Raw genomic sequence first — 18,738 nt, 5'->3', positions numbered from 1 at the left:
GCGGCCCCAGCCCCGCTGGGAACCGCCTTCCCACCCACCCGCCCGCCCTCACCGCTTCGCCGAAAAGGGAAACCGGTTTCCATAATTATAAGCATTGAATGGCGTGATGACTGCATCCGTAATGAGGGCTGTGGCCCTGACGGCAGGCGTGCCCCCTCCCCGGGGCAGCCTGCTTGCCCCGCTCTGCCAGGACACAAACATCTTCCAGAAGGCACAGGGGGCTCCTCAGAAAATGAGCCGGGGGCCAGGCATTCCTTCCTCTGCGAAGGGCACCAGCTCCAGGTTCAGGCCATGGGAGAGCCCAGCTCGCCGGGCAACGTGTACCCCAATAGCAGCCGAAACCAATCTTTGTTTAAAAAAAAAAGGAACTGGTTCAGGTATTCACTCAGCTCTCCTTTAAAACTTGATAGGATTAAAAATCTTTTCAAAAATAAAAAACCCGGTCTGGATCTAGGACCAACTCTTGTGCACATGTTGGACACAGCTGAAGGGTTTCATCAGAACGTAGCTTAACTGGAGCCAAGAAATGAAAAGAAGAAAAATGGCTTCCATCGGAATGAATCAACATCTATTAATGGCTGTTTAACATATTTCGGCTAATCATAATACTTTAAATAATGTGCATTTTAAAGCTGGCCAACTAGACAATAGCCCGTCCCTGCCCCCCAGGTAAACAATGACGGTTTAAAAATAGCCCCTGCATGTATTTACATTTTTCCTTCCTGAGCCTTTTCGGTTTATAGTTCATCATTCCAGGGGGTAGAATTCTAAAATTTTCTCTGTGTATTTACACAAGGGAGCTATTGCTAGGTATCACACTGGCTCTCAGACTCCTCCAAGGAAAGTGAGTTGGTATCCAGCCTCCCGCACAACAGCGCTTTGGGTCAGACCCTCTGCAACGCACGTGGCCCCAGCTCTTTCCCCAGTCAGCTTCCTCTGCCCTCCTGGGTCCATGGCACACACCTTAGGGCTTCTTGGCAGCCTCTTCTCTGGGAGAGTTTGTTCTCAGCATCCTTTCAGGTGCCACATCTCCCGGTTTTTTTCATCCCGACTGAAACAAGATGAATGCCAGGTACAACCGCAGGTCACCTTTCCCCCTGACCCGCTGGGCAGAAAGAGGCTTGAATCTCCTTTCCGTACAGGGCACTTGAGGAGGTGGGGGTGGGGAAGGGGAAACTGCCCGGAGGTGGGGGTGGGGAAGGGAAAACTGCCCGGCTGGAGACATTGCTTTGGGTGTTTGCTGCTACTGAGAGCGTTTCAGCCCAGAGCAGTACACGTGGGTACCAATCCCAGCAGGCCTGGCGGGGTCAGGGAGGACGGGTCACCCATCCTCAAGGAGGCGGCGGTCCCTTTCACGGGGAGGTGGATGTGGTCTGTGTCCACGGCGGGGCTGGATGTGTCTCCACCCAGGGCCAGCCGAAGTGCGGGGCTTGTGGGGTGTTCACGGGCGAGCCATCCAGGGGGCCCCCTGCCTGAGAGGTATCCCTGCACCAGCCTGGCTCCTGCTTGAGGTGCAGAAAGTGGGAGACGGCCTTTCAAAAGGACAGACGGGCCGCCCCCTGCCCGCCACTGCTGGTGCTGTGACGAGGAGCAGCCTAAAGGAACGTTTTGTTTAGGGCAGTTCTGCCTCAGAATTTATTGTATTTTTCTGGAGGAGTCACGGGTGCGAGGTTTGGAGACACAGGAGGCGCCTTGCCTGCGGCTCTCTGCCCTCTCCGGGTGCCCACATCTCTGCTGTCCAGGACGATGCTGAATTGTCCAGACCTTGCCTTCTAAACATGAGCAGGGCTGGAGAGTGGTACCTCCCGGCTCCCAGCCCTAAGCCAGGCTGCGGGATGTGGGTGGGAAGCCAGGGCAGGGCGGCACCGCTGCTTTCTCTTAGGGAAGCCTCAAAAACCACGATTTTTCTCCTGGGGGGTGGGGCCGGGAAGGGGCAGTTCTCACTTTATCCAGATTCCCAAGTGCGACATAGGTTGGGGTTCAAGTTCAGGCCAGACATTTGCCCAGTAACCCACATCTCCTTCCCATCCCGGGACCTCACCTCCTCCCTCTTTGGACACACGCAGCGCGATGTGTTAGGGGCCCCCGCCTGGGGGAGGGGCCACTGCGCGCGCGCCACTGACGCCCCACGCGCTGCGGGTCTCTCAGGGCGGGGTCGCTGCCCCCGCCCCCCGTCCCTGTCCGCACCCCTTCCCCGGGGCCCCCAGGGGCCCTCCGAGCACAGCCGCTCGGGCCCCACTGCCCACCCCGACTGATAAGACGGTCCGGCCGCCGCTGGAGACGCGCCCCGCAGAGCCGGAGGCCGAGGGGCGGGCCGGGACCCGGGGGCCCAGCGCGGCGGCCGCGGCTCTCCTGAGTCCCGCGCCCTCGTGGTGTCCGGGCGGCCGCGGGGGAGTCGCGTTGCGCGCGGGGCGGGGCGGGGCGAGGGCGGCGTCCGCAGGTGTCCCCCGCGGGTGGGGGCGGGGAACCGGCTGGGACCCCCTGCCCAAAAAGCCGAGGGGGAGGAGCGGCGCGGCGCGGCCGTGCGCGAGGGCGGCCAAGTTTGGCTCCGGCGCGCGCGGCTTCGCGTCCTGCGTCTGGGGGACGCGGAAGGAGGGGGACTGTCCCCTCCCGAGCGGGGCTCGGACCCCGGCCCTCAGAGCCGCCGCCGACGTCCGGGGGCGAGGACCCCCTCTCCTGGCCCCCGTGCGTGCGGGGCGCACCGGAGCCGGGCCACGAGCCGCGCCATGCTGGAGGGCGACATCGGCCTCGAGGGACTGTCCCCCAAGGAAGCTCCGGCAGCTGGTGAGTAGCCAGGGGGCGGCGCGGGGGGCGAGGGCCCCCGGGCGCGGCGGCACCGGCGTCGGGGACGCCCGGGGACAGTGGCTTTCCCGGGACTGAGGGGGCGCGCGAGGAATAGGAGACAGCGACCCTGGCTCCAGTGGCGGGATGGTCTCCCGCCTGCTTTCTGGTGTGTGTGTGTGTGTGTGTGTGTGTGTGTGTGTGTGTGTGTGTGTTGGGGGGGGGGGGGGACGTGGTCGGCTGCAGGTCACTGCGGGCACTCACAGACAAACAGGCGGCGGACAGACGGACCGCGGGCTGGGCGGGGCTGGGGACGGCCGCGGCCCCTGGGCGGGCATCTGCCAGGCCGGCCGTGCCTTTTGCGTTCCCGGGAGAGTATCTCCCAGCAGTGCGGCGTCCAAGGCCCTGGGCGGATGGAAGGTTTTCGGATGTTTTTACAGGCGCTATTAATACACATAATATTTCCGTGCTATTCTGGAGATTTGTTTTGCGATATAAAGTACCTACTATGACTTGAAGTCCTAATGGAAACTCCAGAGAAACGGGGGGGGGGGGGGACAAATGAGGCTTGGATGGAGCTGGGAGGGGGAGTCCCTGACTTCCTCAGCCCCTCCCCGCACATAAATCAGGACCCCGGCTATTTTTAAACTAATAATTTTAAAATAAATGACCCAAGCAATGTTTCCTGGATGACTTCTCCCCTCCTGGTTCAGAGGTTATGAAGTAAATCTCAGAGCGGGCCAGGGGCCAGGGGCTGCAGCGGGCACTGGGCTTCATGTAACTGTCCAGCTGGGTTGCAGTCCCCAGCGCCCTGGTTAGGCTGCTGCCCCTGCAATCGCGGCCACCTGGGACCCGCAGCTGCTAACTATAGAGCGGGGTGCCCTCCTCCCGTTACTCCCCCTCCCCATCCCCCCACCTCTTTTTCTTTTTGGGTTCCCACGGAGAAATTTATCCCGATGTCTGTTTTTTAAACAGCCCCAATTTAGCTTCTTCCTCGAAATGCCACTCTGCTCATCAGATGCGTCCAGGAGGAAGAGATGGGGCCACCACCAGCCCCAGGGGCAGGGGCAAGACCTGAGAGGTCAGCCAGGAGGGCCTGGCCACGCCGGCCTGCCTGCACCTGCGGCTTCCTCCAGTTCACTCGTGGACACGATGCATGTCCTGCAACCAGGTGGTTGCAGGAGCCCCAAGCTCAGCATTTGTGAGCCTCGAACCAAGCTCTTGCCTCCCGCTGGGCATGGAATTAAGCACCTCACACAGTTAATCCTCTATCCAACCGTGTAACCTGGGGGCAGAATTGTTCCCATTGTGCCGACAAGAAACCGAGTCCACACAGTTAGTACGCAGGGGTACCAGGCCTGGAGCCCAGGGCATTTTGGTCCAGCTCCCAGGAGGCTTTTGGCTCTCCCTTGCTGCGCCCCAGGCAGAATCACCCAGCGAGGCAGCTCAACTGCGATTCCTGCACACCAGAGGGTACTAGCTGGGGGCCTGCTCTTTGGTCTTGAGAGCCCAGACCTTATGCCAGGGTCGGGCCTTATGCCGCCGCGAGGATCGGGGGCTTTCCTTAACGGAGGCCCGGATCCACCAGGTCGGAGCCGTAATGAAGCACAGCCTCCCCTCCTCGAGCAGGCCTTCTCCTCTCCTCGCCGGCATCTCGGCTCCCTGGGGTGGGCAGGGGTCTCGCCCCCTTTTCCTGCTCCGGGCTTCAGCAGTGGCAGGTCTGACCCAGGGACGGGTGCCCCAGCCTCTGTTCCTGCGTGTGGCCACCGGGTGCACCATCCGACCACAGCCGGGATGCCAGAGACGCTCACGGGTGGAATTAAGCCCCAGGCTGCCGGTCCCGCTCGCAGGTAAACGGGAGGGAGCAAAGCCGTGACCTGCGTGAAAGACAGAAAGAGGCCTTAGTCCCCTGCTTAGTCTGCAAGCCCCGCGCTGAAGCTCGGGGGGCAGTGGGGTCCTCACAGGGGGAGGTGCAGCCATGGAGACGCCAATTCTGCATCCCGGCTTTGCCGCCTGCGGCCCTGTGACCTGCTCAACCGCTCTGTGCCTTCGCTGTAAACCCAGAGTGTGCGTGACGATGGCTTGAGTCTCTTAGCCTTTCCGTTGGGGTGGGTCCGCTCTGTGCTTGAGTACCGAGTGCCGAAGTACCGAGCACCGTCCCCATTGTTGTCCTCCCTGCCCCCCCATCCCCATTGTTGTTATCCCTCCCCCACCCCGTCACTGCAAGCTTCGGTTCACAGACCCAGATGTGAAGTCCTACCTGACATCCTGAGACATACCCTAGGCCAGCTCGTCCCTGTTTCCCTGGAGACATGGACTGTGACAGATGTCGCCTCCCTTTCTGCCTTCTTTATAGAAGCGCAGCATTGACAGATAAGCTATTTATTCAAAAGCCCATGGTCTGTGCCTCCCGCAAGGGCAGGTGGAATGAGGGTGAGCTGGAAGTGGGCACCCCTCCTCCAGGACATGTCTTCTCAGCGCACTCCTGCGCATCCCTCAAAACCTTGCTGAGATGTCCCCTCCTCTTGGAAACTGGCCCATGTGCCCCTCCACGCCCATGGCACCCTGGGCGTGGAGGGGGGGCAGGGAGACAGCTGCCATCGGTTGAGCGGTTCACTGTGTGCCGGGCACGTGGAAGGCAGGTTACCACATCCTCACACACAGTCCTCGTCCCCTCTGTGAGATGGACCCCATTGTCACCCTTGTTTATGGAGGAGGAAACTGAGGCATAAAGAGGTCACTCGAGGTCAAACAGCTGATAAGTGGCAGAGGCAGGACCTGAACCCCCAGCAGGCCAGGCTGTGTGTGGTCGCAGTGCTCCCCACTGGGAGGGGATGGGAGCCCTGTCCCTCCTGAAACCTGCCTGCTCAGCAGACAGCTATGGGGGGGCCTGGTACTGCTCGGGGCTTGGGACACACAGCAGGGGACAGAGCGGGCACAAGCCTGGCCCTCGCGAAGCTTTCTTGACCACGTAGAAGATTTAATATCTTACATGTTGGCTGGCAGTGTGTCCCAGGAGGAAAAGTTGAACAGAATAGGGGGCGATTTTAAATAGGATGCCCAGGGAAGCCCCCTCTCGTGGGCAGCGTGGGGCGCACAGCCACAGGAAGTGGAGGAAGCGCATTCTGGGCAGAGGGAACAGCAGGTGCAAAACCCCGCACCTGGAGAGCCTGAAGCCTGCATGAGGGCTCCCTGAGACCAGAGGGAGTGTGAGGGCCTGTCCGCTTGTGCTGAGCCTCTGGCCACTGTAGCGACCTGGGCTGGTGAGACAGGAACCCTGGAAGGGTCTGGAGCTGACCTAGGTTTGCGCAGGCTCCCTCTGGCTGCTTACAAAGAACAGGCTGAGTGGGGAAGGTCAGCAGGCAGTCAGGAGGTCTTGGCGATAACTGAGGCACGAGGAGTTCCCATGGTGGCTCAGTGGGTTAAGAACCCAACGCAGTGTCCATGAGGGTGCAGGTTCGATCCCTGGCGCCACTCGGTGGGTTGAGGATCCAGCATTGGCACAAGCTGCAGCGTAGGTGGCAGATGCACCTCGGATGTGGTGTTGCTGTGGCTGTGATGTCGGTTGGCACCCACAGTTCTGATTCGCCCCCCAGCCCAGGAACTTCCCTCTGCCGCAGGTGCTGCTGTAAAATCATCACCATCACATTAAAAATCAAGGCGTGAGAGGCTGCGGACGCTGTGCCTGGAGAGGTGGGGGTCAGACTCTGGGTACGGTTTGAGAGGAGAGGCGACAGGAGTTGCCCATCCGTCGGATGAAGGGTCTGAGAGTAAGAGAAAAGTCAAGAACAGCACCAAAAGGGTTGGCTTGAGCCGGAGAAACAGACGTGGGTGGGGGTAGGAGAGGGGTTCGCCTTTTTGGTTTTTTGTTATTTATTTATTTCTTTGTTTGCTTTTCTTTTAGGGCCACACCTGCAGCATATGGAGGTTCCCGGGCTAGGGGTCCAATCGGAGCTACAACTGCCGGCCTCCACCACGGCCACAGCCACGCCAGATCCGAGCCGCGTCTGTGACCTACACCCCAGCTCACGGCCACGCCGTATCCTTAACCCACTGAGAGAGGCCAGGGATCGAACCCGCCACCTCATGGCTCCTCGTCGGATTCATTAACCACTGTACCACAAGAGGAATGCCCCCTGTTTTTTGTTTTTTAAATTGAGGTTAAACATACAGAATGTTTTCATCATTTTTAAGCATACGTATCAGTGGCATTAAGTCCACTCTCCTGTTATGCAGCCAACACGATTATGTATTTCTAAACCTCCTTTGATCTGCCCCAGACAGGACTGCGGGCCCGTTAAGCAATAACTAACTCTCCAGCTCCCTCCCTCGCCGCCGGCCAGGGTAACCTCTGGTCTATGTCGTATCTCTGTGGATTTGACTAATTCCAGATACCAGGTATGAGCAGGATCACCCAACATTTGTCCTTTTGAGTCTGACGCATCTCACAGGACATGTTTTCAGAACCTCATGCCTTTTTGTGGCTGAATGACGTGCGTTGACCTTAAGACCGCATTTTCCGTATCCATTCATTCATCATCAGACCCTTGAGTTAGTTCCCCCTTTTGGCTGTTGTGAGTAAAACGGCAAGGAAGTCGCCTTGTTTGAGTCCTGTTCTCAGTTGTCTGGGGTGTATACCTGGAAGTGGAATAGCTGGATCATATCTTTAATTTTTCTTAGACCCACCAAACTGTTCTCCGCCACGGGGCACCATTTTACATTCCCTCCGGCTACGTAAGAGGGTTCTTGTTTCTGTACATCCACGCTCATACTTGTTATTTTGGCTCTTATTTTTCACGACAGCCATCCTCATAGGTGTGAAGTGGCATCTCATGGTGGGTTTGATTTGCATGTGCCTAATGACTAAGGATGGTGAGCCTCTTTTCACGCATTTGTTGGCTAATTGTATATAGTCTTCGTATATCTATTCAGTTTCTTTGCCCATTTTATATGGCTGGCTTGTGTTTTTGTTGTTGAATTGTGGGAGCTCTTTATATATGCTAGATATCAAACCTTTACCCACTGTATGATTTGCAGATATTTTCACGCATCTATAGGTTGTCTTTTCAGTCTCTTGATCCTGTCCTCTGATGCCCTCCCACAGACGGTGAGCTTCTATTTTGTCCTGTGTTCATTGAGCAAACGGTCTCGTCCCCCTGCGGTGTGATGCACCATTCAATTTGCCTTAGATGTAGATGGAGCTCCGCCTCTGGGCCCGTTGCAATGCCAGGAGCTGCAGATACAGGCTAGCCTCATCCTTGCTCTCGGGGAGCTTAAGGCCATGTTGGTCTAAGTTGTGAGGTACATTGTGGGAGGGTCCTGATTCTGGCTAAGTAAGCTCTGCGTGTGTCCATCCTACAGCCCGCCTGCCTCACCTCTGATGTCACCCCCCTAATATTCGCTTGTTAAGGTGGCAGTACCATGGGTAATATTATAAGCCCCTTTTGACAGATGAGGAAGCCAAGGCACAGAGACACCCACACTCACACAGCCAAGGGTCCCCTGTGAGTCCCTCAGGGCGGATGGGGGGCCCCTGAGGCTCAGACGAGAGTTGGAACGGCTGGCCAAGGACCGGAGCTGGGTCCCCAGCTCAGACCCTCCTCGTCCTAGCTGCCTCTCCGCAGCTCTCCCACGGGGAGGTGGTGCCCTGGGGTGGGGGTCTTGCTGCTGCTAGAGCCCAGCGGGGAGCCAGGGGTGGCTCAGAACACCTTCCTCTCTGAAACCTGCCTTTCCCTGGCGTGGGCACCATCACGCCCGCCCCCCCCCCCGCCTCTGGCACCGGGCATGTGTGTCAGGGTTTTCATGCTGCGTAATGAAGTATTAAAAGCCTTTCGGGTAGACAAATGACTAGTTCCACGCATTTCGCCCTCGGAGGGCCTGCGTGTACAGTGGCTGCCTTGCCTGCCAATCCAGCCTGCTTTGTTGCAGCCCAGGGGTCACCGTGCTCCCGGCTGGGCCTCGCGCGGCGATGCTCTTCGGCTGGGCTCTGGCTTCCCACACGCACAGCCGAACCCGAACCCAGCAGGCCCCACCCCCACCCGTCGGCTGGAAGCTCCTCTCTCGGCTGCACCCCTGTTTGCCTCTGGGCGGGGTGCGCAAACATTGCCCGTGACACCCAAGATTTAATCCTTTCCCTTTCACTCGCAAATGGAATTATTTCTGCCCACGTAGGGCCTCGGGTGTATAATGATTTTTGAGTGCATTTACATGGCACTTCACTGCAAAAGTCTGAACGCACCATTTGGGGTGGAAATGGAGCTATTAATGTGAGCTGTTGGAAAGAAGGCATAATCGGCCGTAATTTTTATGGCATTGTGTTTCCTGGACAGAGAACAGCCGGGGACCGGAGTGGATTGGGAGGGTGTGTGTTGGGGGGAGCCGTGTGGGGAGAGGCCCCCGACCGTACTCTGGCTCCTCCTTGCAGACTCTGCTGTTGTGTGCTCCAGGCTGGCGTGGGGGACCCCAGAGCATTTGCTTCTAGGTCCCAGCCCTGTCCTCTGTCCAGGGGGGTCTCAGGTCCCTCTTACCTCCAGGGCTCATGCGAGCCACAAGCTGTGCACGGGGCCCTGTCCCCGCTCCACTCTGCCTCAGGGTCTGCCCTTTAGCCCATCCGGTTGATGCCAGTGGGTTCGCACCCCTCAAAGCCGCCCCGTGTCTGGGTCAGCCTCTCCTCCGTTCCACTGTTGCCTCCACACCTTGCCCCCCTCCTCCCCCTGCAGTGCCCTCCCCCAGGCCAGCCCTCCCCCAGCTCTGGCCACAGGTGGGGCTCTCCTGCCTCTCTGGGCTCCTCCTCACCCCCAGCCTCACTGATCTTCCTGTGGTCTTGCCTCTGCCTGCACTGTGCAAAGTTCCAGAAGGACAGGGCTGAGCTTCTTTTTGCCAGTTTGATTTTTTACCCCCCGTTTGTCCTTAAACCCCCTCAACCAGAGCTGGAGGCCGCCTGGGGCGGTGGCCGGACCAGCTGAGCATCACCCACTGGGGCCCGGGACACTCTTGCACAGTGATCTTGGTCTCCCATGACCTCCTGGGATGCAAACGTGCCATTGTATTTCACTTGCATGCTCTGTGAAAAATGGGTGATTTTAAGTGAAAAATACTTCACTTTGCATATTGGTATAGCATGGAAAAGCTTCCCCTTTCTAGATAGATAGGTAGATTGAAGGATGGATAAATGATGGATGGATGGATGGATGGATGATGGATGGATGGATGGATGGATGATGGATGATGGATGGATGATGGATGGATGATGGATGGATGGATGATGGATGGATGGATGGATGATGGATGGATGGATGGATGATGGATGGATGGAGGATGGATGGAGGATGGATGGATGATGGATGGATGGATGGATGGATGATGGATGATGGATGGATGGATGGAGGATGGATGGATGGATGGATGATGGATGGATGGAGGATGGATGGAGGATGGATGGATGATGGATGGATGGATGGATGGATGGATGGATGATGGATGGATGATGGATGGATGATGGATGGATGGATGGATGGATGGATGGATGATGGATGATGGATGGATGGATGGAGGATGGATGGATGATGGATGGATGGATGGATGGATGGATGGATGATGGATGATGGATGGATGATGGATGGATGATGGATGGATGGATGATGGATGGATGGATGGATGATGGATGGATGGATGATGGATGGATGGATGGAGGATGGATGGATGATGGATGGATGATGGATGGATGGATGATGGATGGATGGATGGAGGATGGATGGATGATGGATGGATGATGGATGGATGGATGATGGATGGATGGATGGATGATGGATGGATGATGGATGGATGGATGGGTGATGGATGGATGGATGATGAATAGATGGATGGATGGATGATGGATGGATGGATGGATGGATGATGGATGGATGGATGATGGACAGATGGATGGAGAGATGCGTATGGGTAGGCTGATGATACAAACAGCTATCTCTACATAATGTGTTTTGTATAATATACATAATTTCTCTCTATAAAGATGTATAGGTCAATTAAAATTGCCATCCAAATGACTGGCTTGGGGTTATGTTGGTCACATCAAAAATAGCTCCCATAGCTCCCATCTCCTCCTGCAGAGTTCATTTTAAAAAGCAGCCGCTGGTTTGGTATGCTAGTGACTGTTTCTGCATGACGACCCGGGGGTGGGTTCACACTCTTCACGTGAGCCCAGGCTCCCCACCCCAGGCACGCAGGGCAGGCGCGAGCGGGGCCCCTGCCCAGGCAGTTACAGCTGGACAACTGTCCCCGTCATGACTCCGCCTCTTTAAAGAAACTTTTATTTTAGAAGGTTCTTAGGTTTACAGAATTATTATAGAGCCCATTTCCTGGTCCTCTTGTTACCCTCTGCAGTTTACAGTATCACAATTCAGGAACCAGTATTAATAGTTACTATTAACTACTGCCCACACTTTATGAAGATCTCCTTGGCTTTTTTTTTTTTTTTTTTTTTTTTGTCTTTGATCTTTTTAGGGCTGTACTTGCGGCATATGGAGGTTCCCAGGCTAGGGGTCTACTCAGAGCTGTTGCTGCCGGCCTACGGCAGAGCCCCAGCAACACCAGATCCGAGCCGCATCTGCGACCCACACCACATCTCACAGCAATCCGGATCCTTAACCCACGGAGCGAGGCCAGGGGTCGAACCAGAAACCTCATGGTTCCTAGTCGGATTCGTTTCCGCCGAGCCATGGTGGGAACTCCGATTTCCTTGGCTTTTCCCTGAGGTCCTTTTCAGTCCCGGGATCCCATCCGTTTAGTTGTCACGTCTCCTTGGGCTCCTCTCGGCTATGACTTTCTTTATCTGTGATGTGGCCTCGGCTGTTTTGAGGACAACGGTTGTTTCTCGGGATATGCCTTAGCTGGAACTTCTTGGTCTTAATGAGACTGGGGCCGCGGGTCTGGGGGGAAGACCCCAGAGGTGAAGACCCTTCTCGTGGCATCTCATCAGAGCGCACGCCATCATTTCCCAGCGTGTCCCTGGGGATGCTGGGCCCACTCACCTGGCTCAGGTGAGCTTGTCAGGCTTCGTCTCTGTAAAGGGACTCATTTCTCTTTTTCGCACTGGTGTTTTGCAGTCCTGGAGATTTCTTACAGGTCTTAGCTCAGAGCCACCAACTTATGAAGCCATCTTCTGCTGAATTTCCTGAATGTTTTTTATCCTTTGGGGTCTCTTTCTTAATTTGTATTTTAACATCAGTGTTCCTCACACCACCGACAGTTTGCTGTGGTTGTAAATTAAACACTATGTGACTAAGTATTCAAACAATATAAAACTCTTGCTTGGCCACAGCTCCAAGAGTTGCTAGAAGTGTCCGGCTGAGCCATAAATTGAGTCTTGACCTCAACTGACCGTCCCGTTTACACACAGAGGCTCTCCAACTTCCATTGCAAAGGGGAAATCTTTAAATAATTATGTTACTGATTTTACTAAATAGTCATTGCAACAGGTGTTTTTCTACCCTGAAAGAGGCCAATGAATGCCCTGGAGCCCCTCCAGAGACCCCAGAATGAGAAAGCCAGGTGCAATCCCCACATTTTCCTGGTAACAGAGGAAACGGGGGCTCAGAGAGGTTGAGTGATCATCCTGAAGACACCCAGCAGTTTGGTGGCAGAGAGAGACTGGAGCTCCTGTTTGCTCACTCCACTTCCGGTGCTCTCTCACCCCGCCCCCCAGGCCTAATGAGGACGGTGATTAGCCTTGAAAGTCCCTCTGGGAGGCCACCCCAGAGACGAACCTCTAAGACAGGTCCAAGCCACTTGTGCTTCCTGCCGCCTTAGAAGAGACACCCTGCCCCCACCCCATATCTCCGGCTGATGCCAAATGAATGAGGTCGTGCCTCTAAAGGGCAGTGAGTCCGCAGAACGCAAACACAGCTCCTCTGGGTCCTGGGGGTGAGCGATGCCCACACACTGAGAGGCTTGAGGGCGTGAGACCTGAACAAGGAACAGCGGGTTCACCTCCCTCGACTCAGCCTCCCTGGGAGGCAGGTGCAGAGTTGAAAAGTCGGCTCTCCTCACTCTTCTCTCAGGCGGCAGGAGGGGATAAGCCACTGCAGTGGAACCTGTATGTCCGCCGTCCCCTCCAGGCGTACGTGGATGGTTCCTAAGCTGGTTCACATTCTAGCTTTTTAAAAACCCCCTTGGAGTTCCCTGGCGGCGCAGTGGGTTAAGAACCCGACGTGTATCCATGAGGATTCGGGTTCCATCCCTGGTCTCCCTCAATGGGTTAAGGATCCGGTGTTGCTACAAGCTGTGGCTTGGATCCAGCATGGCTGTGGCTGTGGTATAGGCTGGCAGCTGCAGCTCCGACTCGACTCCTAGCCTGGGAACGTCCATGTGCCATAGGTGCAGCCCTTAAAAGAAAATGAGAAAAAGAAAAAAATATGTGGGAGTTTCCCAGTGGCTCAGTGAGTTAAGGATCCAGTGTGGTCACTGCTGTGGTCATTGTCAGGGCTGTGGCTCTGGTTACCGCTATGGCGTGGGTTCGATCCCTGGCCCAGGAACTTCTGCATGCCGCGGGCACGCCAAAAGAGAACCGCATGTACCTGAGGATGAAATATAAGGAAATAGCGTGAATAATCATCCAGATGAAAGAAAGAAATGAAGGAAGCCGGGGGTGGGGTGGGGGCAGAGAGGAGCCAGGACTGAGCCCAGGTAGAGCTCACCTCGGGCTCCGAGAAGCCAGACCTGCTGGTCACCACACCTGTCACAGAGCCACGAAATGAAAATCCACGGGTGGCTCAGGACAGGCTGTCCCACCACCCTGCCCACCCCCAGGTGGCGGCCCCCGGGCCTTTGCTCAAGCAGCCTCCAGCCTGGAGCCCTCTCTGCATCTCCCTTTCGTCTTCTGCCCTTGGATGACTGACGCGAGACCATTTTGGTTCTTCCCGTGGCACTGGGTGCCAGTTACTCCCACTCTTGATGTCGGCCCCTCCCCTTTCCAGCACTGATTACTGGGATTAGACAGTTTCAATTGAGGGGCAATTTATATAAAAATAAGAAGTCAGATCCCAAGGGCATGGTTCATCAATTTAAACACAAAAGTCCAAGCACCTGTGTAACCTATACCCCATTAAGATATGGAATGTTCCAGAGTTCCCGCTGTGGCGCGATGGGATCAGCAGCATCCTTGCAGCACCAAGACACAGGTTTGATCCCTGGCCGGGCACAGTGGGTTAAGGATCTGATCCCTGACCTGGGATGGGAGCTCCATGTGCCATGGGGCAGCCAAAAAAAAAAAGAGAGGGAGAGAGAGATGGCATATCCCTGTCACCCCCCAGAACGTGGCCTCCCACCTCTCCCCCCTCCGTCCCCACCCCCATCACACGGACTCTGCATGTCCCAAGCTTCCTATAAATGAAAGCACAGCGTGCGAACTGCCCGCGTCCAGCCTCTGGGGCTCAGCACAGGGTTTCGTGCCAGGCAGGAGTGGGTTTGTTGCTGGGTACGTGCCATCGTGCCGATGGACCACAGCCGGCGTGTCCATCTTTCTGGAAAGATTGGTCGTTTCCAGTCTGAAGCCCTTATGAATGGAGCTGCAAGGAACAAAGCTTTTTATGGACGTGTTTTCATTTTCCCCAATAAAGACCTACAGCTGGAATACGGGGTCACCGGGTAAAAGCGTGTTTAACTATTTAAGACACTGCCAAACGGCTGGCCACCCCGCTTCCTACTTCCTGTCTCCCGGCGGGGTCTGAGAATCATAAGTGGGTCTGATTTGTTGGACTGATGCACTCTCTGATGTAAACCCCAGCTTGGTCCAGAACTGCATCTCTTGTGTGTCCCAAATCCTCAGCGCCCAGCACAGGGCCGGGCGCATAGTAGGTGCTCAGCAAACACGTGCCGGATGAATGAGTTCCCTGTATCGCCGCTCTTTTCTGCTGCTAGTTGTCCCCTGGGCCTCGCTGGGCATCAGGGGGGCCTGAGCCCCCATCCTTTTGTGAAAGTGGAGAAGGTCTGAGGGAGAGCTGTCCTGGGGGACCCCTGGGCGGTGTCTGATAACAGTGCCAAGTGTCTCCTCGAGGATGGAGGGCAGGGAGCCCCACGCGTCCTCCAGGCAGCACAGACCCCATTGTTGGGTCCTGAAAAGGCTCCGGTTAGGTGTAACCAGACCCTCGCCTCGGCCAAAGTGGCGTCTCAGGAGGCGCTTACAGAGAACCCCCGGGGGGCCCTGCATCAGAGAAGCTTTGAGACTCACTGAGCCAGGTGACCTGCTGGAGGGGGCTCGCAAAGTGGGGTCAGAGCTGCTCACACGAGCTCCTGGGGAGAGGAGGGAAGGGCACGCCTTCTTTCTGCCGATCACCCGTCAAAGTCTCATTTTTCTGTCTGGGTTCGTCCTGGACGAAGAAAATGAAACTCTGGCGCTCCTCCGGGCAGGGGGGAGCTTATCAACGTTCTCGAGAGGGAGGTGCGCTTCCCAGGAACCCCAGAATCACATCGGGTGATTAACAAGCATTTGAAGAGAAGGGGCCCGGGCAGCCCCTGAAACAGGCTCTCAAGTTCACTCGTCATCGGGAAATGCAAGGCGAAACCACCGTCTGATGCCATCACCCACCCACCGGAGGAGCTCAAACACAAAGCGCCGCCGATGCCAAACTTGGGCAAGCAGGCCGGCCCGGTGCCCCCGCAGGGTGCTCGCCAGAGAAGACTGGATACTGGAAGCTCGGGTGCTGGTGGGCCCTGGTGTTGAACCAAGTGGACTCAACGCCCTGCAGACCTCTCCCCGCGAGACTCAACTGGGATGCACGCCCTTGGTCACCCCGAGACAGGACACCGGTCCTCCAAGCGCTGTTCCCAGTGACCTTGAACCAGGAGTGCCCAAGGGGCCTCCAGCGTGGATCCTTCCACCTCTACAGCCTTGGGGAGGGGGGACCGCCCACCCCTGCTCCTAACACGGGGCAGAATCGCCAAGGTCGCGATGAACAGAGGACGCCAGACACAAGAGCGAGCAAGGGGACGGTCCCGATTACAGATGGGGCGCTCCAGCCACCTCTCAGATGGACGCGATAGAGTGACACCTGTCGTGGCGTCGCGGCACCCTCTGTTATAGGCTGCTCCATCGTTCTGTCTTTCAAGTACAACATGGAGCAACAGGACTGTCCTTTGTGTCACTTCCCTGGTTTCTTTTAAACCCAGCACATGCTCTCACGGGGCTGCTGAGAGAGGTTTAGCATATGGTCCCAAGTGAAGCCAACTTTCACCCGCACGTCCGGGAACAGCCCTTAACTTGGCAGAATCAGAATTGGTGACCCCAAATTCTCACCATGAGTGCATTACGATGGTCGCTGCTGGTTATCGAGCCTCTCTCGTATTCAAAACTTTATTATGGGCTTAGTATCTAGGTCATGCCTCCCAGTATCCCTGAAAGGCGGGCGTCATTATCTGCATTCTACAATGAAACCGTGGTTCAGAGAGGTTCAGCAACTTGGCAGAGATCACACAACCTGTACTAATCAATCAGAGCCTGAGGCTTCTCTTTGCCTGTTTCAGAGTCAAGGAGGAGATGACATGTTGCTTAAAATGTCAGTGAAAAAAAAAAAAATATATATATATATATATGCCTTTTGGCACGCTGTCCTGGATTATTCTAGGAACGTCTGTGAGAAATTCCTACGGTTTGAAATCTCCATTTCTCTGTGGAGTCAGCCAAACATGGCCTCATTGTTGATCTTCAGAAGCATATTTTTAGTGTGAGGTGGGTTGTGTTTATTTTTTTTGATAAATAGCAAAAATGAGATTTCTATAAATAAAGCCATGACTCTCCTCCCCCCCATTTTATTTCCTGTGCACAATTTACAAGTGAGTGGACCAATCATATGAGTTGACCAGCTCCAGAGATTTCACAATGGAAAGTTCCTGTGAGTGACAGAAGGGACAGCCTCAGCCTCTAAAGAACGCCCCCTTTGGGAGCACTGCAAGGTGGCTTTCCACACCCTGTTAAGAGTGAGCATCCGTCTGTCCAGGAGTGCCTTTTAATCATTTCCACGATAATTTTGGGATGGAGCTACCAATTAGGAACTGTTTCTCTTTTAACTGAAATCCACTTTTTTTTTTTTTTTTTTAAGGGCCACACCCGAGGCATATGGAAGTTCCCAGGCTAGGGATCAAATCAGAGCTATAGCTGCCAGCCTACCCCACAGCTGTGGCAACACCGGATCCTGAGTAGTTGTGCCTGAGATGTAAGCTGGGAGCTGAAACTCCGGTTCCACCCCTAGCCTGGGGCTTGCATGTGCCATAGGTGCAGCCACTACAAAAGAAAGAAGCCGAAGATGATGTCCATGGCAAGAGAACCCTTTGGAAATTACACTTGGCATTTTCAGTTCTTCCTTCCCTGGTTCCTGCCTGTGCCTACCCATCCCCAAGCCATCTCATCTCTATCTGCGGGTGTGGGGGGGCTCCCCACCTGTGCACGTACCCCAGCACCTCACAGGTGCTCCGGGAGTCTGCAGCCGCTCTGACGCCAAACTCTCCCACAGAGGCGCACGCCCCGGCTGCCAACTGGTCCTCTGCCTCCCTCCACTGCACACTGGCCCTCCTGGCTTCTTCCTGCCCCTCTATTCAGTCAGCCCTCGTCTGGCCCCAGCTCCCTGACGCAAACTTGCCAAATCCAGGGACAGCACGGGTTGGGCACCGCCGGCGTCCCCACTCCACCCCAGAGGCTGGCTCAGCACACCTCGTGCTTGCCTGCCTGTCCCCACAGTTCTGCTCTCTGCCCCGTGCACTGAGCCCTACTACGAATTCTGTTCCTTGGGAGAGCCTTCGGCTCTGTTATCATCATTGCAGAAAACACCGTTTCCCCACCCACCTGTCTTTAAGTGCACAGCGCCGTGCTGTTTGCTGGATATACCTTGTTGGGGAGCCCACCTCTCAGACTCTTCATCTTGCAGAACTGAAACTCATACTCATCCGACAGCTCTCCTTTCCCCTTCCCCCCCCAGCCCCAGGCAGCCACCATCCATCTCTGCTCCTTAGAGTTTATCCACTTTGGGTGCTTCATAAAAGTGGCGTCAGGCAGTATTTGTCTTCTTGTGACTGGTTTATTTCACGAAGTGTGATGTCTCCAAGGTTCATCCACATTGTTGCATATGTCAGAATTCCCTGCCTTCTGAGGAGTTCCCTCCGTGGTGCAATGGGTTAAGAATCCGACTGCAGCAGCTCAGGTTGCTGCAGAGATGTGAGCTGACTCCCCAGCCTGGTGGTAAAGGATCCAGCATTGCCACATCTTGGCGTAGGTTGCAGCGGCAGCTCAGATTCAGTCCCTGGCCTGGGAACTTCCACATGCTGCAGGTGTGGGCATTAAAGAGAAGAAGCAGGTGCTTCATTTTTAAGACCGACTAGTCTTCCATCGGGTGGAATGACCACAGATTCTTTATCCATTCATCCGCCAGCAGACACCTGGGTGCTCCTGCCTCTCAGCTCTTGTGAATAAGCTGCAGTGAACATGCAAATATCTCTTTGCATTTCACTGCTTTCACTTCTTTGGGACTGCTGGATCCTCTCGTAGCTCTATTTTTAATTTGGGGGGCACCTCCATACTGTCTTCCATTTTGCATTCCCAGCATTAGAGCAACAGGACGTGCAATTGCTCCACGTCCTCAATGGTGTTTGTTGTTTTCTGGGGTTTTCGGTAGCAGCCACTGTAATGGGTACGAAGTGATTGTTTGATTTGCATTTTCCTTGATGATTGATTAGTGACGTTGAGCATCTTTTCATATGCTTGTTGTTCCTTTGTTATATCTCATGCGAAGAGTTGTCTGTCTAAGTCCAAGTTTGCCAATTTTAATCAGATTTCTTGGTTTTTTGTGGTGGAGTTGAGGAGTTCTTTCTGTAATCTGGGTATTAGCCCCTCGTCTGATGCGTGATTCGCAAATATTTTCTCTGCTTGTGTAGGTTGCCTTTTACCCTGCGGATGGTTTCCTTGGCTGC

At 55.4% G+C, this 18,738-nt stretch overlaps 1 protein-coding gene across 11 annotated transcripts in view; it reads left to right on the top strand.

The window, feature by feature from the left end:
• ANO1 (anoctamin 1) overlaps positions 1-18,738 on the top strand; it is a 171,141-nt gene that overhangs the window by 14,077 nt on the left and 138,326 nt on the right. For 2 of the 11 annotated variants that reach the window (XM_021082672.1, XM_021082671.1), the window contains exon 1: positions 2,491-2,784. The exons of 2 other annotated variants lie outside the window; for them this stretch is intronic. In XM_021082672.1, coding sequence (XP_020938331.1) covers positions 2,727-2,784 — 58 coding nt within the window. In that variant the 5' untranslated portion in view covers positions 2,491-2,726. Of the gene's footprint in view, positions 1-2,489; positions 2,785-18,738 lie in introns of those variants that run through there. 7 more of the 11 variants (XM_021082676.1, XM_021082670.1, XM_021082683.1 and 4 more) reach the window with 5 other exon arrangements.

The sequence above is a fragment of the Sus scrofa genome, chromosome 2 (assembly GCF_000003025.6).
Source record: "Sus scrofa isolate TJ Tabasco breed Duroc chromosome 2, Sscrofa11.1, whole genome shotgun sequence".
Lineage (NCBI taxonomy): Eukaryota > Metazoa > Chordata > Mammalia > Artiodactyla > Suidae > Sus > Sus scrofa.
Note: the sequence above shows the minus strand (reverse complement) of the source record. Positions and strands in the feature narration are given on the sequence as shown.